Genomic DNA, 25,053 nt, shown 5'->3' on the forward strand with positions numbered 1-25,053 from the left:
GTCAGAGGGTATGCTGATCCTTGTAGTGCCATACTGGGGTGCCTCCAGGTAAGTTAGCTCTCAATTTAGAAAACTGTAGATGTATGTGCTATTATCATGTAGCAAAAGAAAATACATAAATGCATGACCAACAGTGGGTGCTATTATCATGTAGAGTTAGGACCACCAAAAGAGACGCCTTGATGTGGCTTGGTGGCTTACTATATATAACGGAGATCTCTGCATTGCTATTATTATGTAGGGTGAGAATCTCATTTGCTGGCCCTTTGCAGTGTGTTGTGGATTTCTGTATTAAACACTTAAGTAGGAAAATCAGGTCACAAACAAAGCCACACAACTGCCGTTTTTCTAATATTTTAATATTGTTCACCTGCAAACGGTAGCAAAACATTATTAGATTTATTATGCAGACATAAGTGTTCAGGATGGATATTTTAGGCCTATGGAAATGGCTAGCTTTATTGGGCAAAATAAGTCTGTGGGTTTCTTCATTGTAATGAATAAAATGTATACATAGTTTCTCATTTAACACTTAATTTCCAAGCCAAATTGATAAAATGATTACAATGTTTTGAGCAGGGCGGACACTTCGAGCCGCTAAGTTCCTGCTCTCCCACATAGCATAAAGTGTTATGAGTTAGAAATACTGATATGAATTACCTAGTCCCTAAGAAAAATATATATATACAGTACTGCAGCATAAATGAATATGGAATCTGCAATAACTTACCAAATTTAATATACCTTCAGTTCCCCCTTGGTGCCCAAAATGTTAGCCAACACACTGCACTGCAATATTCTGCTAACACATCTCTAGGAATCCAAGGGGGTTGAATGAAATAAAAAAAAAAAAAAAAAGGCTTCCAATTGCACATATTACCTTGTTTTTGTTCCTTTTTTTGTTTAAATACAAAAAAAAAAATATAATTGCAGGCTCCAAAAGAACTCCCTGTGTTTAAAGCTTACGCTGGTTAAACAAACAAGACAAACAGTGCAAGAGGCAGTACATGTACGGTGATGCCTGGTAAGCTCCTGTGTTAGTCTAAGGCTATAAGAAAGGGTTCGTTGATGAACTTCCTGCTGGAAACTGCCCAGAAGGTGCCCCGGCCTGCAAGAAAAGAAAAACAGTATAATTGCAGTACTAGAGGAAACGAGAAATGATCGGTTTCACATGGCAGGTATTAATGCAGGACATCTATGAAATATTTGATAAATGGAGTTTATACTTCAATCCTATACCTTTGTTGTTGTGCAGTATTATACTTTGGAGTCTTATGTGCATGCACTCTGGGTGGCCAATGTGTTCGCTGATAGTTCTTCTCCCCCATGTATGACTGGGGGGCTTGGCGGTAAATTGGGGGGCTTAGCGGTTAATGACAAGGGCGCTATCCGCCCGTCATTATCGTAGCTGCTATCTACAAGATAGCAGTGCCAATGTGCTGGGCAATGTATGAACGGTCAGCTCGCCTGACCGTTCCGCCCGCTGCAGTTATCGCTATCGACAGCTGTGTGTGCGACTGAGTCTCTGAATCAGCATGTGAAGTGCTACGATGCAACGGCCGCAGCTTTTTTGCACACCAACTTCCGTTTACAGACTCAGGTGCCCACAGATATACAAGTGTCACATATCAAATGAATCAGCAGAGTCTCCTGATGCATCCTAGTTGCATCGCATCGTGACAGACATATTTCCGTCAAAATAGATGTTAAAAAGACGTCTGGGGCTAGCAGAGTCTGACGGGACCTGGCACACCGAGAGGGGCTGTTTGACCCAACTGAAGTATCTGTAGCCATCAGCTGAAATATTGAGGATATGGTCACAAAGCTGCAAAGTAACAGTTGTTGTTTACCTTCAATCTTGCTGTATATTATTAGTCAAATTAATCAGCACAGTTATCTGGTGCTTCTCAGTCACATCACATTGCGACTAAGGCCCATATTCAATCTGAGCCGAGCCGCGTTAATTTAAGGCGGCTCGGACTTTCCGCTGGCTTCGCCTGTTTTGTAGGCGTTAAAGTATCGCGCGCGTGCCCGCGTATCCCCGTATTCAATTTGAAAGTAGGCGAAAACGGCACCCGGCGATACTTGGACTTTGATGAAGGGATGCAGAAGAGCATTTATTTATTTTTTTTAGTTTTTTAAAAGTGGTCCCATCAAATTTGGGGTACATGAAAATGGGTACTAGCATATTTTTAAGTCCCTAAAGGTAATTGTATAAATTCTGAAAAAAATACACCTGCCGCAACTCTGCGCAGTAAAAAAAAAAAAAAAAAAACACACCTGCCACATACTTGGGGACCCCACCAGTATTAATTTAGTTAGTTTGGCTTTTCGCTTGACAATTTTTTTTTGTCACCCCAAAATTTTTTTATTTTTTTTGGGAGGTGTCCCGATTTTTATTTTTTTTTATTTTTTTTGGAACATTTCGTTTTAAAGGGGGCATTCCCAAAAGCACAGGCTATTTTTTTTATAAGCCTGCACCCCTAAACCTCAAATCTAAACTTTATTTAACTTGCTATAGTTCATTAAAAAATTATCCCTGTTTTTTAAAAATAACCCTTGACCCCATTTATGCCTGGGACCCCCCCAAAGATGTCCTGACATGGGGGATCACTATGAGTAGCCCTGTTTTTGCCTGCAAAAGAAAGTCGGGTTTTTAAATAGCTTTTTTTCCTGCAGCGGCTATTAGAAATCCCGACTTCCTTCAGGAGATAAAAATGGGGGTACCCATAGTGATCCCCCATGTCTACACATCTTTAGGAGGATCCCTGGAATATTTCCCCAAAATTCCTGTAGTGTTGTACCTATAAAAAAAACGGAATACAAGTTGAAAAAAATAAAATAAAAAATGACTTAGGGTCCCCCCCCAAATGCCAAACCAGCCCCAGGCTTGGCAGCCAGTGGTTGTTTCTAAAAATACGGGGAACAAAATATGTAGGGTTCCACCGTATGTTAGAAACCAACACCATGCTGCAGGGACTAGTTCTGGTTTTAAATATAGGGGGAAAAAAAAAGTGGGGATCCCTCTATATTTAAGACCAGCACAAGACCCAACCGACTAGGGTGTAATGCCACAGCCCGGAGACCCAATCACCGGGACTCCAGGTCCAAAGCATTACACCCCAAGTCGGTCAGCGCAAGCCGGTGATCTCGGGGGAGTCGGGGACCCCCAAAAAAGGGTCCCCCCTCTCCCAAGCACCACAGGCTTACGCTGAAGCCTGGGGCTCATCCCCATACCCCTGGAGCGGTGGGTATAGGGGGCAAAATAATGTTAATGTAACACTATTGTACTTTACAGTGGAACTACACGTGCCAGCATGCCTGCCATTTTTCACTGATTGGCTCTCGGGACTGCCAGCTCCGTGGATGTGCAGTCAGCTGGAATTCGGGAGCTATGAGTATGTGTGGCAACACACATACTCATAGCTAGTACGTGGATCGGGTAAACGCGCTTTTTGGTGTTGCCAAGTCCCGGGAATGCTGCGGAGACCAGCGCAAGAATATAGGCGAGTATGAAATCTTCCAGGGCCATGTTTTAAGGATGTTCTACTGGAGAAGGGGACAGATTCATCTGGTATAGGTAAGTATGTGTGAATGGGTAGGTGTGTGTAATAGTTATGCTGTCATGGTGTGTGTGCTTTGTCTTTTTTTAACTATTTATTTTACAGTGAAATTACAGGTGCCGCATGTCTGCTGGCACTTGTAGTTCCACAAGTGCAAAATGGCAGGCATTCTGGCACTTGCAGTTCCACTGTAAAGTACAATAGTCTTACATTATTTGGCCCCCCCATAACCACCAAGCAAGGGGTAGGGGGAAGAGCCTCGGGCTTCAGTGTAAGCCTGTGGTGCTCGGGAGAGGGGGGACCCTTTTTTGGGGGGTCCCCGACTCCCCCGAGATCACCGGCTTGCGCTGACCGACTTGGGGTGTAATGCTTTGGACCTTGAGTCCTGGTGATTGGGTCTCCGGGCTGTGGTATTACACCCCGGTCGGTTGGGTCTGGTGCTGGTCTTAAATATAGGGGGTACCCCACGTCTTTTTTGCCCCCTATATTTAAAACCAGCACTAGTCTCTGCAGCCTGGTGTTGGTTTCTAAAATACGGTGGAACCCTATACATTTTGTTCCCCGTATTTTTAGAAACCACCACTGGCTGGCAAGCCTGGGGCTGGTTTGGCTTTTGGGGGGGGACCTTATGTAATTTTTGTTGGTAAATTTTTTGTACTTTTTTTTTCAGGTTCAAAAAAAACGTGAATTTTCAGAAAATATTCTAGGGACCCCCCTAAAGATGTGTAGATATGGGGGATCACTATGGGTACCCCCATTTTTAACTACTGAAGGAAGTCGGGGTTTCTAATAGCCGCGGCAGGTGCATAAATGCGTCTTTGAATAAGGTGATGCAGAAGAGCATTTAGAAGGTTTTTTTTAGGGCAAAACAACTATGGCCATCAAATTTGGGTTACTTGAAAATGGGGTTCAGCATATTTTAAAGTTGCTAAAGTGACTTAAAAAAAATTGTGAAAAACCCACCTGCCGCAAATACCTGCAATAAAAAAAAAAACACTTGGAGCATACTTGGGGACCCCCCCCAAAGTCAAGTTCGCTATTTTTTAAGTTTGTACCCCAACTTTTTTTTTTTTTCAAAGTCAACTTTTGGGGTGCCCTTACATTTTTTTGACACAGATTACCTTTGGGGGACTGTCTGAAGGCTGCACGGGGATTCCCGAAATGTTGCACCCCAAAACCCCAATTCTGCACTTTTTAACGCCTGCCATTCATAGGCGATACTTTACCGCCTATTACATTGCATTGACTTAACGCCTAGGCGGAAAGTCTTTCAAATTGAATACGGAGGAAAACTAAAACAGGCGATGACGACGTCATCGGCGGTAAATTACCACGAATCCGGACTTAACCCCTCAAATTGAATACGGCCCTAAGACGCATTTTGGCAAAAGAAAAAAAAAAAGACACCTAACACTAGCAGAGCTGCACAGGACCTGATGGCTCACTCACGCCAGACATATAGCATGGCGTATTAAGGATGGATTTAGGTGGACACATCTTAATGTGCGGCTTTTCTTTTCCTGCTGGTTGTGGTGGTGAACTGATGAGAAATTCCATCATACTTTGTAGCTTAAGAAAGCGGAAAGGTAAACCCATTGGAACACCTTAAAGTGCAGCATTTTACACTCATGTTCACAAAACAAAGGAAACACATGAATCTGATGGTCAGCAAAGGAATACAGTGCAGCAACTATGCCAGTTACCAATACAACTCCTTCCACTTACTACAAGTTGTCCCTTGTTCTGTTTTCTAACAAAGTTTATCTTGTGTACGTACCAAAGAAAAGGAGGAAAGGGAAAAAGAATCCAAAACCAGTATTCCAAAAAAGGGCAGCCATAAATTACTTGTATTTATTCAATTAGAAATGTTATTAGGTATGCATTATTAGGTATGCATTACTTATATGCACTGTAAGGTCTCCCCTGTATCCGTAATACATTATCGACGCAGCAAAATATTAAAACCAACAATTAATGAAAATTAAGCATTAAGGTTATTGTGAAAACAGGTCTCCAAACCCCCAGTCGTTTATTTATATATAATATATAAAATTAGGTAAAGGACCCCATTCTCCAATGCCACATTTATTCTCTATAGAAATGATTTCTGAATATGTATTCTGGGCTTTGAGCATTATTCACAGTATAATTTGACAGGCTGTGGGCTAAATATAGATCTATACTTTAGACTGATAATAATTAGCACAGATGCCTGAGATTGTGCTTAGTCAGTTATTCCTTCAGCCTTTAGAACTTGAGAGACAATTTCCAAATTGGTGGCACGATGGTAACACGTCAGATCCAAGTGCAAACCACCCCATACACTTAATGTGCCCATACACGGTGCGATAAATCAGCCGATCCGACGGATTGGTACGATTTGGCTACTCTATCGTACAGTGTTTGGGCATGATATCGGAAAGTGCGCGCACCCGTGGGGTCGTACATCACACCCCCAGATCTTACTGCAGGTTCAGTCGATCAGATGTGCGATCCCATGCAGCACTATGCGAGTGGGGGGAGCCGGCATATCGGGTGGTCGGCCACCCGATCTCAGTGGGTGGGAACGCCCGATATGTTGGACGTTGGATCCCCTGTTGCGTCGCACGGTGCATATCGCACAGTGTATGGCCCAGCTTTAGAAGACTTAAATATCATGGTATGTGTGGTCACTCATGCAGTTACTCACCATGAATGGATTGCTAGAGACGGCAGGAGCTGCAACCTGCCCAAATGGAGTAACCACTGACTTCCCCGGAGCAAACACACCAAAACCAGCTCCTTCAAAAGAAGAAAAAGAAAAAAGATACATTAATAAATGAGATTTAAGTCACAAAATCTCCTTGAAAACCATTTAAAAAAAAAAATAACTTTTAAAAAGGGCAAAACCTAAAACAGACCAACTTGTTGGCTATACAGTACCTTGTATATTACCATTGGGCTGCTGTGAGAACGCAGTCTGTTGGGGGAAGGCCGTCTGAGGGGGGAATGCAGGCTGATGGAAGCTGCCACTAAAGCTGGTAGGAAGACTGTATGATGCCGATGTCCCGAACCCTGCGGGCATGCTTAGAGAGGCTGTGCCAAAAGACGCTGTGCCAGAGGAAAAGAAATATACGCGAAGTAATAAGGTGGTACACAAAACAGGAGCAGATTCCTACACTAGCAGTGACCCCATATAACGTGGCAGCAAATATTTCTGTGTCCCTACAACAGGCTGGAAACTATTGGTTACAGGAAAACAATGTTGGAAATGATGCAATATAACTCGCTTTAGTTTGTAAACAGTCATTTGTGTGCAAAACAACTATGGGGAACCGCTGAGGTAAATGTTGCCTAATTACCTAAAGTCGGGCCATGCACAAGTTTCATGAAACTAAAAGATCACTATATGCGTGGGCTTCTGCAAATGCCAACAGCCATAATTGGCATGACCACAATTTTAACGATAGTCAGCGGCTGGTGCCAAAATGGGAGCAGACTTCTAGGTCTGCAGCCAAGTAGGTGATAGGGGCTTCCCAAATACCCCTCAAGACAAATAGATTCCTTCTCTAGTGCTGACAAGATGTACACCACTACTGACTCTATGATACCCAGAGCGAAAGGGCATTCTCTTATTTATATACTGGAGTAAGGAGGACTGCAGCATCACACTACTGTGTTTGTAGTATTGCGGTTGCAAAGACTTCTATATCTGACACCTAGTCAGCGCTGGAGAATAATATCTGTATTAATTATCACATTTTTACCAGTTCAGACAGAAAAAAGTAATTGGAGGACCAAGATCTCTGAGTGCAGTCACCGGGAACCTGTATGTTCTGGGCAGCACAAGCGTTTGGTGATCAGACTGAATCACATACGTCTGCCTATTTTCCAGGAATACAACATACTCCTGATGCAACCGAATCATAATTACTCACCAAAGATTGGTGACCTAACAAAATGTGGCTTTGGGGAGATTTTAGTTGACTGCAGCAAAAGTCTAAGCTAAAGTATAAAGATATACAACTATCATTATACAACCTAAGCAAACAAATATAGTGTAATACATGCACAGATGTGGAAGCGATAGTAACATCCTTAGGAAAACTATAGATAAAGTACAGTTAAACTCTTTCGGCGAAGAGCACAATGAATTTAGCTATGATTTTCCTTTTGCAGTAGATCACACACACAATAACCAAATCCATACAGCAACAGGTCTCTTAATAAACGTCTTGCAGTGCACTAATACTGATCTACAACAGAAGGCAGTTACATGCTCAGAGATACAGAAACAGAATTTCCACACAGAACCATGAGATAAAGGAGAAAGCTGCATACATAAATACTTATTAAAGTCATGCAACTATCACCTGCGTTAGTAATCTGGTTTGTGTAGGGAAATGTTTGAAGTGTCCTCCGAAATAAGACTGAAACAGTGTATAACAAATTAATAACCCTCCACTGACCAGCACAGAAGTATAAGGTCAAATGCACAAAGGTAACTCAAAGCCTACATTATCTGCATGATCATTCAACAGAAAGCAATGTACATAAAGTAATTAGCAAGTATGTTATAAATTGCTATAGGGACTAATGCACCCTGGTGATCGGAGCACTCTGCCCTCCAAACAGAATGGTTCCCCATCTACCCATTTCTGAAGCACAGAACATTAACAGGTCTCGACCTCCAGTGATTTAGCTGTAATGCATTTGGCGCAGGTTGCAGGTATACTGCAATGTAGTCACATTGGCCAGAGCCATACTTTTATATTTACCAGTCAAATTATAAATATTGTTCCCATATAAAAGTGCATCTACAGCGGCTATAAATGGCCACCAATACTGTGCATGTAGGGGCCTAGTTTGGTACTGATTAGGGCGAGTCTGGGAGATACAGAGGAAGAGGGATAAGCTCAGGTCAAGCTGGCCTGTGTGTGACAGCAAGGGGGCAGTTACTTATGGGACACACATCTGTTGACATAAGAGTTGTATCATACCCTGCCTAGCTCCATCTCGAGACTCTAGCACTTTTTATGACAACAGTATCTCACTTGTAACTAGAGATGTGCGGTTTGGTTTTATTTGGATTTACTCGGATATGTTCGGATCTCAAAAACGGCATCATATTGGCTATCCGGCTGTCACGTGTTTTGGATAGCCAATGAGATAAATCCAAACTAATTCGAATTTGAGATAATTTGGCGATAAGAACCGAATAAAACTGAACCCGCACATCTCTACTTGTAACAGGTCACATAATTAATTACAAAACATTCTAAAGGCCCCTACACACAGGACGATTTTTTTTTAAAACGATATTGCCATTTTCGACCAACTGGATCTACATATCGTTTAAAAAGTACCGTGTGTAGGGACTATAATACGCGCTCCTGCTGGTCATTGTCAGTGATCTCTTCAACATGCAGAAAGATCACCAAGCTGTCTTTCACGATTTGCCACACATCGTTCCGTGTGTAGGGACTATAATACGCGCTCCCGCTGGTCATTCCCATACATCGTTCCGTGTGTATGCACGATGAACGATGTCATGGCTGACATAGATGCACGCACAGATCAGGGAGATCCGTGATGCATGCATGTGTGTGTAAGAATCAGACACAGATGCACTAGACAGAGCAGTGAGATCCATCTGTGTTAAAAAAAAAATATATATAAAAGTATAAAAATGATGGTGAGAATCGTGAAAGTAACCACGAATTGTAATTTTTTTTGCCAAGCCCTATGAATTTTGCCTACATGGAACGAAGAGGAAGTGATCCACGCATAGGAGGAGGGGAGTATGGATTACTACTGGACAAGTGGACGCAAATTAGCTATAGGGATACATAGGTGAGTATGTGAGATAGTGAGTGTGAGTGTACATGTACTGTATATGTTTTAATAAATGTTTACTTTCACAATGTGTGTTCTATGTTTTTTTTTTTTATTAATTTTTTTTGCAGTGGAACTACAGGTACCAGCGGGCCCGTAATGCCCCGCAAGCTGGTACTTGTGATTCTCCAAGTAACAGCATGTGGGGGAGGCTTGCTGGGACCTGTAGTAGTTCTGCAAAAGATAATATTTTTACTTCTATCAATCACACCACACTTTACATAAACAACCCGGCACCCACCGCTCCAGGGGTGCCGGGGTTAGCCATGGGCTATCAGCCTAGGCCTGGGTTGCCCTGGACCCCTTTTATTGGGGGGTCCCCAACTCCCCAGGGATCCCCGGCCAGGGCTGACTAGCGGTCAGGGGTAATGCATTGGCCGGGAAACCAGGTGAATGGGTTCCCCTTGCTGTGGCATTACCCCTCCTGGTAGAAAAAGTTGGATGCTGGTTATTGCAAATACAGGGGGGATCCCCTATATTTCCATAACCAGGACCCGATCAGAGCTCAGTGCTGGTTGCGTTAAATCCAGGGGACCCGTACGTCATTTGTCCCCTGAATTTTGGCAACCAGGGCTGGCTCTGAATAGCTCAGTGCTGGATGTGCTTAATACAGGGTACCCCTACCTCATATGTCCCCTGTATGTAGCACAATCAGTACTGGGTCTCCAAAGCTCGGGGCTGGCTGTGCCCTATTTTGGGGGGGGAGGTACGCCGTTTTAAAAGAAAGAAAATTTGATACTGTTTTCCTTTTTTTTTTTTGACACAGAAGCACAGACGGTTCTCACTGATCCGTCTGATGCATCTATGTCTGATTTTTTTTTTTTCATGCAGATGCATGCATCACGGATCGCACTGGTCCAAGCATCTGTCTGCTATCTTTCACGATCTAATGATATGCAAATCATTAGATCATGCACGATAGATCTTGTGACACATCGTGTCCTGGAGCTGCCGGGGAGAGTTCGAGGGAGATCGTTAACGAGATTGGATCGTTGCCTTCATCGTACAGTGTGTATGCACCTTCAGAGTTAAAGGAACGTCAACCCCAAATTGTGCATGCATGATTGTGCCTAGCACAGGGAAATGTATGTGCGTGACAGAGTGTTACATTATCCATGTGTGGAGGCTATAAGCAAATGAAGGGTGCTTCGTCTGCCATGTCTGCACTTTACACCTTTATAGATCTGGCTACTCCAAGGACATCATGTTATATTGACAGCAGTGCTCTGCGGATAAAGCTCTGTGGAGTAGGCAGCACTTGTGATGAGACGAGAGTCCATCATCCTGGATCAAGCCTGTGAATCTGATCTCGCACAGTGTAGGACACAGACAATGTACAGCCTTTTCCATACTTCTAAGACTCTGTACAGGACAACGGGAAAGAGGAGGAGCTGCAAAACCAGCTATTGCCGATGTATAACATAATGAGAACATTGTAAGATAACTAAGTAATAGTATGTGCAGAGCAGAGAGTTGGGCTATGTAACATCAGTTATTGTATATCATCAGTGTATCGGATGGAGTATAAGTGTTTGACGATCATAATTTCAACACTCAGAAAGGGAACAGTGTCAGGTCGAATCCGTATTGCCGGCCTGTTAATAATGCAAGTTTAAGCATTTTAACAGTGTCTGCTTTACAAGTTCAAGCATGGTGCTTTACCATCACGTTTGGTTGTAAAGCAGACACTGTTAAAATGCTTTAAAATGCCTTAATAACAGGTTGGCATTATGACTTGTCACACTCAAAGCGGCATACCGATGTATCTCTGTTATACAATCAGTTATATTGTGAATGTGTTTTTAAAGAATATCTACCAGTCAGTTTACACCTTTCAAAACCCCCTTCTGTCCCAATCACCAGGACTGGAGAGGACTGGAATCCCCATGGTGCATGGCATATTTCTCCTATACACTGAAAGGGAACCATTGTCTGAGGGATGACAGCAGCAGACAGGTAGTCTCTGTTGCTGCCAGATTGGTGAGGGGAGTGTTTATGGACCATTATGGTTAATGTTTAAGTTTATATTTAAAGGACGCAATCCATGTTCCCAAAACAGGACCTTTTCATCCCCAGGGCTGGTAACTTGAAGTGTGATTTGGACATTGCTCCGAATGAGAATTGGTGTTCAAACTGCGGCTTCTGCCAAATCCAGTGTGGAAGACAATGGCGTCTCGCTGAGTGAGAATGTCAGGAGTAGATAGCGGTAATGTGATACAGAAAGAGCGGTAATTGTGGAGGACCTGAATTCCTGCTACACCCCATGGTTCCAATGGGAGCACTCTGTGGACCTTGCAGACTTAGGCCCTGATTCAGAGCCAGACGCTCTGACCAGAGCGCTCCCTCTGAATCAGGGCCCACCTCCATTAAAATGGAGCGTCCTCCTGGACGCTCGTATAGCTGTGGGTCACCACCCACAGCATATACGAGCGTGCAAAATGATGATCGCGATGGTCTTGACCATCGCGACCATCGGAACTGCGAGTGAAAGCCTGCGGTTGGGTTTCTCAACCGCAAGGCCAGGAGTGATTTTAGCTCTATCAGAGCCAAAATCACTCCCACTGACATCACTAGTGATGTCAGTGGGGCCGGCTTCAGACGGTAGGCGTTCCCTTGGGAACGCCTCCGTCTGGCAGGCCTGCCCACCAAAGGGGGCGTGCTGTCAGTCACCATCGACAGCACGCCCCCTTTGATGAGACACTCCGAGCGAAGGAAAGTCCTTCGCTCGTCGGGTCTCGCGCATGCGCACGACGGAGCTCCCTCCGTCGTGCGCATGCGCAGTGGGGAACATCGACCCACTTGCGAGCGTACTGCCGCTCGCGAGTGGGTCTGAATGACCCCCTTAGTGTGCCTCATGGACGGGGGATAGCTGAGCCTTGTTCCCTACTATGCTAGGTAGGGAGTTGGCTATGTGGCAGCAATCAGGAAATCACCATCACTGAAGCAGAATCTCCCAGCGATACTTCCCCAATCCAAGCGGGTAAGCATGACATCGGCAATAACTACAGGCTCCGTACTGAAGGGTTCATTGACAAGGTGGAGAGCTCTCCGGGTGTGTTAATACAGCTGGCATTTCTTTCTACATAGTTACAGTTGCTGTTTTTACACGGTTACTTTATGTAAAATGAAGGTATGAATGTACCTTCGCTATTGTGTCTTTCCGGTGTGTTGTGGGTACCCACGAGCTACCATGCTGCTATAAATGCCTATGTCAAGACGGTAAGGCACACATAAACCCTGTATCCTCACAGCACTACATTGTTTATAATTGTAATAATAAAAATAAGCGAATGAGAAGGAAATAAATGGTACTGTACTAAATCCATTGGTACATTATCCAATCCCATCAAAATATAGTGTAACATTACCCTTTAAATATTACTAGTTGTAGTAGGTCAGTGCTTCCCAAACTCTCTCCCAATGGCCCACCTAACAGCCCAGGTTGTAAGGATATCCATGCTTGAGCAAGGATTGTTAAATCAAAATGACTTAAGTTCTAATTATCTGTGCTCAAATGTGTATATCCTTAAAACCTGGACTGTCTGAAGGGGTGGTTTGTGGTGCATGAGGACAGTTTGGGAAACTCTGCACTAAATAATAAAACAAGAACAAACAGGTTGAAAATTCTTTAGTAGCCACTTACACAAACACACTGAGACACTATCAGCAGTCTAAAAAGACAAAGTTAGGCACAAGCTACTCACAGACATCCATTGCTCCTGCGGCTGTCGGTAGTCTGGCCTGGTGGAATGGGTGGAATGGGGCACTCTGATACTCCATCTCTGTGGTGTGACCATCTCGGATTCCTGATTGGGAAGAAAACTTCATACAGTCACTAATATACTATAGAGCAGGCATGCCTGACACTGAATCACAATGCCTAAAACTCCAGGCCATAGTGATTCTGCACGTACTTAACTTTCAACTCAAAGTCAACCATTAGATAAATTAGAGCCGGTAACTCAACTTTTATGTAAGATCCCCAAAAACTGGTGTAATATAAAGTTCAAACCAGCTTTTAAATGACAGTATTGAATGGGGCTCAGAAAATAATGGCTGAACAAATGAAAATATTACATTAGCAGCACTGTGTAAGTAACGTAAAACTAAAAATGGGGGTCAGTATCATGAATTTTGACCTCCCCTAGTAAAAAGTGAAACATGTTCATGGACACTAGAAGCTACCTATATAAATGGCTTGCTACTGCACATTCTATAAAAACTCAAAATGTAAAAAATTTAATTACAATTTTAAATATTCTTCAACTGTCATCCAATTTTCCATTAATCAGCGGATCTGGTAATGATTAGCGTTCCAACACTGTGACCCTCACTTCTACTGAGGTTCGCCTATCTCAGACAAGCTTAGGTGGTGGTGATTCTCCTCCGTGAACTTTGCAGCCTCACAAACGGGAAGGTCACAAGACAGAGGCACTGCCAACAGTAGCTGTCCCTTTTAAGAGTGCAAGTAGGAGAGAGGTATGTGACAGCAAGTGTCCCTGGAGGACACAGTGGATAGTCAGTACGCTAGGCCGCAGTTAAGTAGTGTTCCGTACATATTATAACCTTCTGAACTAGACCTGGTACTTAACATTCAGTTTTGGGACAGAATAAACAAGTTAGAAAACAATATTAGCTGACATCCTAACACGAGAAATAGGAAAACTAAAAATGGTAGACGTTTACACACTCATATAAAGAATGCACCCATACCTGGAGGCGCTCGTCCATTTGTCTGGAAAGGGTTAACAGCAGGTAAAACAGGAGCGGAGACAAATGGGTTTGTGGAAGCAGGACCTGAAATGTATATAGGTTGTAACATGACAATGTGCCAGCAGTGAGCAGCCAGGCAACACCTTTTACACAATGTAACATTCTTCTAAACCACATTGGCAAAATATGCCCGATAGTAGTCACGGATTCCAGGCTGAAGTTGCTGTAGTAAGGGAACAACTAAGATCTTGTGCGACAAAGCCTTCTACAGAATGATTGGGGACCATGACACATACAACTATCCAAAACACACAGTTGAACAAATAAGTCACAGCTCTTTACTCACCTCCAAAAGTTCCTGCGACTGAGACAGTCTGATGCGTGTGCGCTGACGGGACATTAGATGGCATTCCAAAAACATTGCTGCAAGAGAGGTGTAGCTATTCAGTTGTGAAATACAAGGTGCAAACATAACACGAAGAGACTTTTACATGATTGGGAAAAGCTTGAGTGGACATATTTTTTACCTCATTAGAGGGAACTGTTACAGCCAGACCAAACATCCATGACCAGTAACACAATAGCAATCTAAAAGCAACACTATGATAGGCTATAATGGGCCTTTTTGTTTGTTTGTTTTTTTTAATTAGTGACAAATGTCTCTGCATTAATTAAAAAATAGCAAAGAGATTTCTTGTTCTAGAACTTTATATACCATCATGTCAATTCAAACACAAAATCTTTGCAAATCAACTCATAAGACTAATATTGTAGCAATAGCGGAACCTCATAATTAGTATAAAAGGGGATTTCAGCAATAATTATGCCACAGAATGGGGTATGGGAAGACCTAAAACAACTAGTGGCACTTGTTTTGGTTTTTGACTTGTTTTGAGGATTAACAGACTCCTCCTTTGTTGGCTGCTAGTGTTACATATTTAAGTGTTATCAGATTTGCCTGAATTATCCTTTTGTTTTCGGCCATATGTTAAGTTCTCTGTGAACCATTATACAGGGCAAATCACAATGATGTTCCAGATTATGATTTGCTATACAAAATGTAATGAGAAGTTCAAATTCCACACTGTGAGTTCAGTGTTGATTCTGCTAGTGTCCATCAGGAGTCACCTGAGGAACATGGCAACTAGCGGAGAGCATAAGGCATTAAAGTTTTTTTTATTTTCAAACAAGTCCGTCGTGAGCGTTCATCTGCATTTGCAGCCAAAATTTTTGGGGGACGATGACACCAACCCAGCAGCAGGTCAATTCGGAAGTGGAAGTCATCATCATTTCCAGACACGGGCTGCATTTGCAAGTGATAATCGTTAATAGGGGAAAAAGCAGTGAAGCGTTTCCAAACAAGTTTCGCAAGGAGCCCTCAGAAATCCACCTACTGAGCAGGCCGAGAACGTCGTATCCCGCATAAAATGGTATGGTGGGTTCTGCGGTAAAGTTTACAAATGAGACCCTATTCTCTGCAGATGCTGCAAGCTCTGAAGAACAGTGACCCCAACATGCTCAGGGGGTTTGGGAGGAACATTATTACCGGCTTCGATGTGTGCAGTGCTATGGGTAGAGGGCACATTGAACATTTGTTTCAAAGAAACTTGTTGACTTCTCCTTTTCATCAGTACTTATTGTGTTTATGTTAAATTTGCGTAAAAAAACCCAATCGAAATCAGGTACACAATTTTGACTTACCCTGTATAATGAGAGAGAGAGAGAATAAGGTGACAGAGCAGAGAGGAAAGGCCTCAAGAGAGAGAATAGAGGACAGGGGCAAGGCAGAAACGAAGGTCCCGAGAGAGAGAGAGAGACGACAACAAAACACGTTTAGTTTACCAGATAATGCCTGTACCTTATATAATACTCCAGCGTTCCCGCTAGGCTGTTTTAGTGGGGCGCGGCGCCCTGCCCTCCTTCTGGAAGGCAAAAAGCGCCCTGCCCTAACAGCCTGCGGGAGCAGTCTTCACCCGCAGGTCGCAGTGTCCCGCGGGTGAAGAAATGTGCAGTGACCCGGTCACCCCCGGAGAATAGACGCCGGGCGCATTCCCCACGGCATCTATTCTCACTGTCCTTAGGGCTTGGGGGCTGCCCGGCGTGTCCGTAAGTGCCGGGCACGCCCCCAAGAGTGACGAAAAGGGGACGCGTCTTAGACACGCCCTTTCCAATGATCACGCCCCCTTCTCGGTCGCACGCGCAATGACGTGCCCTCTCTAGCTCCGGCGCCCTGTATCGCGCCGGAGCTAGAGTGAACACTAATACTCTCTCTATATATTTTTGTTTACAGCAATAGGACATTTGCAAAGTGCTGTTGAGGAACAGATTCAGCAGGACAGTAAAACTGATTATTGTGATGAAACTAGTACCTACATTGCAAGGAGCTACCTTATGTGCTGGTCCTAGCCCAGTGGGTGAGCTTAAACCAATAAATTGCAGCGTATAACAGTCAGTGTCACTGTCATAGGTAGCAATACTGAGTGTTTATTACCAGATACATTATTCTGGGCATCACAAATAGACCACATAGTCTGCAAACAAAAAATATGGTGGTTGCTCATATCAGCTTAATGACATAGCACAGGTGCTTGTAAAGGGCGTAGTTTACACTGAACACAGAAAAAAGGGATTTGCCCATCAGCACACTGTAGCAAAGTCAACAAAAATAATTAAATCCTACATGATAATAGAGATTCAGAGGTATTAGTTACATACATTTGCAAATATATGAATAAGCGCGAGGCCAATAGTCAAGGCTCCTCTATACTGGCGTAACCCCTTAATGTTAGGGATGCCAGTATAGGGGAGCCTTGACGATTGGCCTGGCGCTTATTCATATATTTGCAAATGTATGTAACTAATACCTCTGAATCTCTATTATCATGTAGGATTTAATTATTTTTTGTTGACTTTGCTACAGTGTGCTGGAGGGCAAATCCCTTTTTTCTGAGACCCCATAGTCTCTTATCTTCTGCCACAAAACAAGGACAGACAATGAGGACAGGTACATTTATCTAACATACATACTTGTCTGTTGGGGCTGGAACTGGGCCTAATGTGGCAGAAACTGATGCTTTGTTATAGCTGCTGGCTTGACCACTGCCACCTAGGAAAACATAAGCTGTGTAAGATACCATTGGATGCACTTGAATAATATACTGTAATGGTGAACAAAAAGTCAAAACATAGGTCAATGGATTAATTTCTTAAATGGAGCATATTGTCTTAACCAATGTAATAGATCTTTCTACAGCAAAGCTATACGATAGTTACTGCAGAAATCGGCCATAGTTTTATTAGGAGGCAATGCTCTCTAAGTCTCGCAGAAGATGCTATTGGTCTTCCAAACTAAACAAAGCAATAAGACAGAGGCAAAAAAACAAACAAAAACACATATGTAAAGGCAAATACTGCAGGAGTAATGTCAAAGAATAAATGCAACATGCTGTAGGGGTCATGTCAAAGTAAAGGCAAAAACCTGAAATGATCAAAACTATGCAATCTGATTACACAGAAAGCACAAAAATCGACTACTGATATCTCCCTATTTGTACTACTCAATAGTCAAATCACTTATCTATACTAAAAGAGAACATTTCTAGTTCATTTCCAAATTGTACCAAAGTTGCCAAAATGTTTAGTCTTTTATTCTAAAGTAACTTGGTAATATCTTATTTCTAGTTATTAGTTGCCCAACAACCAATTTCCTTGCGCTTAATAATTGTTTTGTTCCACCTGAATTGCTGCTAGTCCAATTTGCCAGTAACCAGCTGGCCCAATTAAAACCCCACACTTAAAGAAATAGCCAAGGCTGGACTGCGCTGTTGGTATATATATGTGTCTCTAATTTACTGGTAACGCTCGACTGAAATGAAAGATTGACTAAGGCTTCTTTCAACAAAAATAAAATATTTAATAAAAAACACATAAAATACTTCACAAGCATGAATGTATCACAATAGAAATACAAATAGCAAATATAGCTTATTACTGCTGCTTGTGATCTTATACATCCTTTAGATACTTGTGTCAATGGTAGTTAAAAAGGCAACAATCATGCAAGTTCAGGAGATACAATCTCATTTCTGCTCGGTAGCACAGTAAATAGTACATGCTGAGGTGCTCTTACCCATCTGTAAATTATACGTGTCTGAAGGTACAATCCTTATTGCAATAACGTTTTTTAAACTATTTCGTCTACAAGTTTCGCTCCGTACTAGGAGCTTTTTCAAGACCTTAGGTCAAGGAAAGGGTTAAAACAGCTTGTGATTACCCAAGACTGCCTGCCTAGCCGCTATTGAGTGCTCTTACAATATCCAATCCAAATGACATTACCATCTGGGCCGAGACAAGCAAGCACGGAGGAAAGTATCTAAGGATTTATAAGATCACAAGTGGCAGTAATAAACTATATTTGCTATTTGTATTTTTATTGTGATACACTCATGTTTGTTAAGTATTTTTGTTTGTGTTTATTAAATATTTAACTTTTATTAAGAGAAGCCTTGGTCAATATTTAATTTCAGTCAAGCGATACAAGTAATGGAGCGTACACACGGTCAGATTTGTCAGACTTGTCAGATTTGTCAGATGAACGATTGAACGATTTGAACGATTTTTGACTGCATTAAAATGAATGGAATCGTCCAAGTCTGACTGCAAACCCATCAGATGTCAGAAATCGTTATCCGACAAACGGGAACGCGCATCGTGGATCGTCCATCGTTCAGGCATGTCAGATATGAACGATTTTCCTCCAGATATGAACGACTGAACGATTTTTAAATCGTTATCGTTCATATCTGAAGGAAAAATCTGATCGTGTGTATGCACCATAAATTAGAGATACACATATACACCAACAGCGCAGTCCAACCTTGGATATTTCTTAAAGTAACTTGGCAACCTAAGGGAAATTTAGGTCATCACTGTGGTCCCTTCTGAGCCCAGAAGAGGGTGCCGGTGCCCAGCAGTCTAACCGATCACAATGTCTGTGTAATAGAACTTTCAAAGGATGACTGATCCCTCCCCTGCGTGTCAGCTGTGTTGCCAATACTCCCAAAATTAAAGCTGCCCACTGGTATAGGACTTATAGCGAAGGCAATCAAAGCAGAGGCAGTAATAGCCTGCGGTGTGGGAAGTAATATAATTGAAATACAAGGTAATCTCCAGTGCTGACTTTAGTGTACATAAATATGACTTTGCATAAACACCTCAAATGTGCACAGCTCACATAAAGTGAGTAAAGTAGGAGGCTATTCATTAAACAAAGTTCTGCTCGAACTGGGAATGGTTTATCCATATTTAACCACTTGCCTGGCATGGTCGCTTCATTTCCGACCACACCAGGCTGTGTATTAAATGACATAGTTGCAAATGATACGACCTGTCAGAAATGCACAGTGGGCGGCTGCCGGAAGATAATATTTCAGCAGCCACCAATAGCCGAGGGACCTCCTGGCCCTTCTACATCCCTGCACCCTCCCCCAGTGTCTGCCCTGCTGATCAGTCAGCATGGCAGGACCCCCCACCTGGCGGCTGCAGAGAGGAGCAGCAGCCAGGAAAATGTAAATTAACACCCCCAGTGTGTACCTCAGCCCCCCAGTGTGTACCTGGGGAAATCAAAGTCACGATGGTGGCGATATCCCAAACATCATAATTGATATAGTAAAAATTAATGTTAATGTGTCTTTAAAAAGAAAAATTAATTAAATTTAAAATTGTGTTGGATAAGTATTAAATAGATGTTCTTGGCCTAATTCAATCATTACAATAAACTATTTCAGAGCGGTTTTTGGAAAAAAAATTCTCTCAATGAAGTGGTTACAGTGTTTATGCAAAGTTACATTTATATACACAAAAGTCAGCGCTGAAGATTACCTTGTATTTCATATTCCTCTTTGGAAGCTTCCGTCTATCTCTTTGGCTGCAGTCTTTAGATGCTTTGGCACCAATTATTTCTACTTTGACCCCAGTAATAAAATAATTACCAAGCTCCCCCATCAAGCACAAATACTTGCTTTAATGCTTAGAGAAATCTGAAAATGAGGATAGCCCTCCTGAACCCTCATCTTGATAGGTTTATAATATCAATGCATGTCATACTTTTTTTATTTTTTATAATCATTTCATCTATTCTAAGCATTATTTACATAAAAACCCATGTCTGTGAAGTTGTTACAGTGCGTATCCTCTTTCTAGCACCTGTTCGGAACATGGGCCAAAAATTGTGTTATGCAGAAGGTGACGTTTTATTGAGCTAGGAAAACATACCAGGTGTGAGCAAGGATGGAGGTGCAAATAGAGAGAATACCCCATGTGCTAAAGCCAGGGTGGCGTGTAAAGAACATGCACTAATATATATATATGTATTTCTCTCTCTTCTTACATTGTGCACTACTGAAGACATTGTCTAGGTCAGCAAGAGCTGCATATTTATCTGCTGAAGTCTGGCTGGGTTTACTAACAGCAGCAGTTTTACTGGCTCCAGTTGAATTGAAGGCTCCAAAGTCGGCGCTGGAGGACTTGGGAAAGTTGTCAAATTGAGCAAAGTTTGCATTAGCGTTTGTACCTAAAAAATAAAAAGGAACTCTTGAAAAAGTCAGAAAAAAATCAAATACTCCCTCATATAACATGACGGGTGGTGTCGCTTTGTGTTTAATCAACTCAACACTGAAGCACTAACCCTGATGTGTAATATTCAGACGTCTAAACGTTGTCTATTGTATTTTCCTACAGAAAAAAAGCTTTACAGTCAGCATTGTTACAGTAACATATTTCCCTTATGGGACTAGGCGTTACTACACCACAATAATTGATGCAAAGTACATAATTATACAACACTCAAATGTGCTATATCCGAAATCTTTTGGGTCAGCGTACTTCTACAAATTCCGACCATTAATGATTGTGTAAAACCTTTCCACTTACAAAGGTGGCTAATAAATTTGAGACGTCGACAGAACATTTATGAAAACTGGTGCACAAAATGAGCATGTGCTGTAACCTACAGCAACCAGATACTAGCTGCTTTTTCTATTAGTTTAATAAAGGCAAAACGTGTTTGGTAGAAATTGTGATATAGCACTAAAGGTTTCATAAATGGTCCTGTAGGTGCCGGGTACAACCTGTAAGCCATCCACAAACATGGGGTACATCTAATCTACAGACTACGGTAAAAAGCTACACACACCAAGTACAAATGAAACATCAGTAGATGCCCCCCGCAGGGACAGGAAAACTTACGGTAGGAGGCCTGCAGACAGAAAGCAGACGTAAAGTCGCCAACACTACAGCTGGTTGAGAGCGTTCTGAACGCTGAGTGGCCATGAAAAGGTGACAGGGTGAGGTGGAAAAGAAAAAACAAAAGGGATGCAGAGTAAAATAATCAAGACGCCATGTTCAAAGAAATGAAAAACAACAAAATACAGACAAAACTGGGAAGAAAAGTGCATGCAGAGACCAGTAGAAAGCTGCAGACCACTAACTTGCTACTTGCTGTTCCAATGAAGTTATGACACGTAAAGGGAACTCCTAAAGTTGGACAGTAACAAAGGTTCATTATTGAAGACCGTTTACTAGCAGAGGTAAGGGGCCACAACAATAAATCATAGCACTTTCTTTCAGGACCAATCACTGCCATTTTCTCCTTGCAAAGTAGAAACATGTTGGCAGTGTTATAGTCTTGAAGCTCTTTGTATTCCTCCAATAACCTCTGTTCTTTTTATATAGGCTGCATGAAGTAGTGAGATCCCTGTTGGATGCCATGTCATAAACAGGTTTAAACTCTACCATTATCCAAGAGGCAAGCAGCAACTGGACACTATTGGTAGTGTAGTATAGCTAGAACAAAAATAATTGCTATCCCAAAAGGCAGAAACAATTCCTATATTACCCGAGATGGGCAGGAATAAAATCCTGTTGGCCAGTGCATACACGAGCCTTTGTGCGCAGCCATAGCACAAAGCCAATGTTTAAAGGCATGAAACTAATATATATTCCATAAGCGTTTGATCATTTTAGTGGGTAACATATAATACTAATATTGCACTCCTTTACCTAGCTTCTACACAGGAGCAATTAATGCCAATTTATAAACCAATTTCTGCAGACCAATCAGAACACTGCAATTTCTCCCTGACCATGTCAAGGATTGCTTCAGATGTCAATGTGTGTATAAGCATAACATAACCTAAAATAAACTAGTAGCAGAGAGCTATTATTGAGTTTCTGCATCCAAATTTTTATTCTTCACCAATAAATAATGTCTAAGGATTTGTATTATGAAAAAGATGAAAATCAGTAATTCTAATGTATGGGCCAAATGACGGCCTTTCTGGCTTCACTTATCAATGACGCTCATGCTAAATTCACCATTGCCAAGTGTTGGTGTTCACCTGTGGTTAGCAGACAACTGACCAAATAGAATGAGCTGGATTATGGTTAAAGAAAATGTAGTTGGCATCCTTTTGACAAACACAAACAATAGTATAACTACAACGCACTCCTCCCTATATCAATATAAGCCATAATCTGGGTCAGTGTAGTGGTCTTGTAGCAAGATTCCAGACTACATATTCCCTCAAGCCTTCAGTATTGTATTTCCCCAGTGCACAATTCTACAGTGCTGGAAAATTGCATTAAAATGCAATGTACTAGAGCAAACATTACAATATGGGATTTTCATTTTTGTATAATACAGCCTTAAAGAGAGTGTTCAAGGGGCACAGTATGTCCCCTGGTGGCCTGACCCAGCATATTAAAAATGGAAGCATACGGTTTTGTTAATAGCTATGGATTTACATGAGACTTATCCTGATATATTTGGCTTCTACAATGAAAAAAACACTTTGACAACTGTTTAATTTAAAAGCCAGGTCATTTAATGATGTTTTCTTACAGGTCAATGATGTTCCTAGCTAAAATAATTTTTTTAATCTTCAGAAACAACATATTGTAAGACGGTATGCAAACATGCAGGCCCATACCCTGCTGGTGGATCTAATCAGCATCACAATACCGACAGCGGCTTCCCGACTGTCAGAATCCCGTCAGATTGCAGCGGTAAGTATTAGGGTCAGGGAGAGACTTAAGGCCGGTACACACTAGCTGATGTCTAGTGTGTACCAACCCCGTTAGCAACGAGACCCGGCCGATGTCTGGAGTGACAGTGCGAGAGAGGGGCCATGCTGCATTCGGTAGGCCTGCATGCAGGTCCGACACGTAAAGTCACTGACGCGTGGGAGCGTGCATAGTCAGCGACATGACGGGTACACACTAGACGATGTGCCCGTGTGTACTCAGGCTTAGACACTAGGGGTGGGTTAGTCTGCGGAAGGTGAGGGTTATGCTGCGGGATGGGTTAGGCTGCAAGAGGGATGGGTTAGGGTTAAGGCGAGGGTAATAATACTTCCAAAGATCTGTTGGGATGCCGCTGTCTGTATTCTGACCGTCGGAATCCCGAACCCAATCCCCAACAGGCTGTACTGTAATGTTTACACTTAAACCAATCATAACATGAGACCCTAAATATAAACTCTAAATTAAATGCATGTTTGTAATACTTAAGTACCACCTTTTGCTTAAATAAAGGAAAAATATACACAAAGCTATAATAGCTTGGGCGAAGCGTTTGTGTGCATTTAACATAAAACATTAAAAATAGTGTCACATACCGAGTTATTCATGTTCACAGAGAAATATCAAAAAAGTAATAATATAAAACAGCAAAAACACAAAAGATAAACAGTCCTAGAAATGGATGGAGATGTGAGTGCCTTGCTTACAGCAGTGGTGCAAGGCTTCTCCTACGTAAGCTGCAGTACAGAGGCAAAACTACCTGTATTTAAGGGCTGGGTGGGTGTCTGGCTTGATTGGGGGAATGATCCGAAACTACCCGTGCTATTAGACTGTCCGAATGCATCAAAGTTTGCAAAATCTGCATGGGCAGAATTGTGAGCTGTGAAATGTAGAGAGTAGAGGAGAAAACAAAAGAAAAAAGTAACAATGACGTTAATGAAGATGGGCAACGTAATACTAAAAACACATGCAAACATCAAAAATAAAGCGATCATTAATTAGTGACACTTACACACAAAAATCAAATGAAATGGACAATGAATGAATGGTTTGATCAGGTCACTATATAAATACATTTTGGGTAAATGTACTGCTATAGATGATTGTCCTTGTAATTCTGTAATGTCCTCTCATAGAAGTATCATACTAGCAAACCCAGGTAGATTGTCACCCTTCTATATTAATAGTCCATTACCCTTAGAGAATTGTGAAATTCTGCTCCTTAGACATGTGACATATCGAGATGCGCAAGCAGGTCAGCTGCTAGTTTCTCCTGTCATTAGCAGCAAGCAGCCACTTGGAGGGCAAGTACCTGATGTTTGGACATGCGGGGAGGGTGGGGCAGAAATGGCAAGGAGAGGTTTCCAAATAAAACACCTCTATGGGCTGCCATAACATTTAATATATACAGTATTATATATCTATATATGCATTTTTGCTATTACTATGTAGTAGGTGGGTAAAGAACTGGTGAAATCCTAACTACAGAATTCACATGCTTCTGGTTGGCCATTGTAGTGCCAGATTTTTTGTTTGTTTTTCACACTTTGGTACATCTGACCGGCTGATCACATTAACATGTGTATGGTATCATCAGTCAAACTGTCACATTTGCCAAGTGGCAGATTTCTGGCTAAACAATTACAGGAGTCAACCAGAATACAGGGTATGATATGCTCTCAAAATACATGGAAATATTAGCAAGTAAATGACAAATTATCTAATAGACACTAAAAAACAAACAAAAGAAACAAATCCACAACGAGGATAATGCTAAAACAAGAGATGGTCAGTAAAAACAGATGCATCTTTATGGATAAAAACA

At 42.0% G+C, this 25,053-nt stretch overlaps 1 protein-coding gene across 6 annotated transcripts in view; it reads right to left on the reverse strand.

Annotated features, from left to right (window-relative positions):
- Positions 1-338: 338 nt before the first annotated feature.
- Positions 339-25,053, reverse strand: part of AGFG1 (ArfGAP with FG repeats 1) — a 67,488-nt gene continuing 42,773 nt past the window's right edge. The window contains exons 6-15 of one of the 6 annotated variants that reach the window (XM_088466521.1): positions 23,989-24,108; positions 21,396-21,467; positions 20,539-20,721; positions 17,178-17,256; positions 14,497-14,573; positions 14,151-14,234; positions 13,142-13,243; positions 6,486-6,653; positions 6,253-6,344; positions 339-1,108 (exon numbers count right to left, since the gene is read on the reverse strand). In XM_088466521.1, coding sequence (XP_088322647.1) covers positions 1,049-1,108; positions 6,253-6,344; positions 6,486-6,653; positions 13,142-13,243; positions 14,151-14,234; positions 14,497-14,573; positions 17,178-17,256; positions 20,539-20,721; positions 21,396-21,467; positions 23,989-24,108 — 1,037 coding nt within the window. In that variant the 3' untranslated portion in view covers positions 339-1,048. The remainder of the gene's footprint in view (positions 1,109-6,252; positions 6,345-6,485; positions 6,654-13,141; positions 13,244-14,150; positions 14,235-14,496; positions 14,574-17,177; positions 17,257-20,538; positions 20,722-21,395; positions 21,468-23,988; positions 24,109-25,053) is intronic. The other 5 variants (XM_088466526.1, XM_088466523.1, XM_088466529.1 and 2 more) reach the window with 5 other exon arrangements.

Source organism: Taudactylus pleione, unplaced genomic scaffold (assembly GCF_031769625.1).
Source record: "Taudactylus pleione unplaced genomic scaffold, aTauple2 ptg000066l, whole genome shotgun sequence".
NCBI lineage: Eukaryota > Metazoa > Chordata > Amphibia > Anura > Myobatrachidae > Taudactylus > Taudactylus pleione.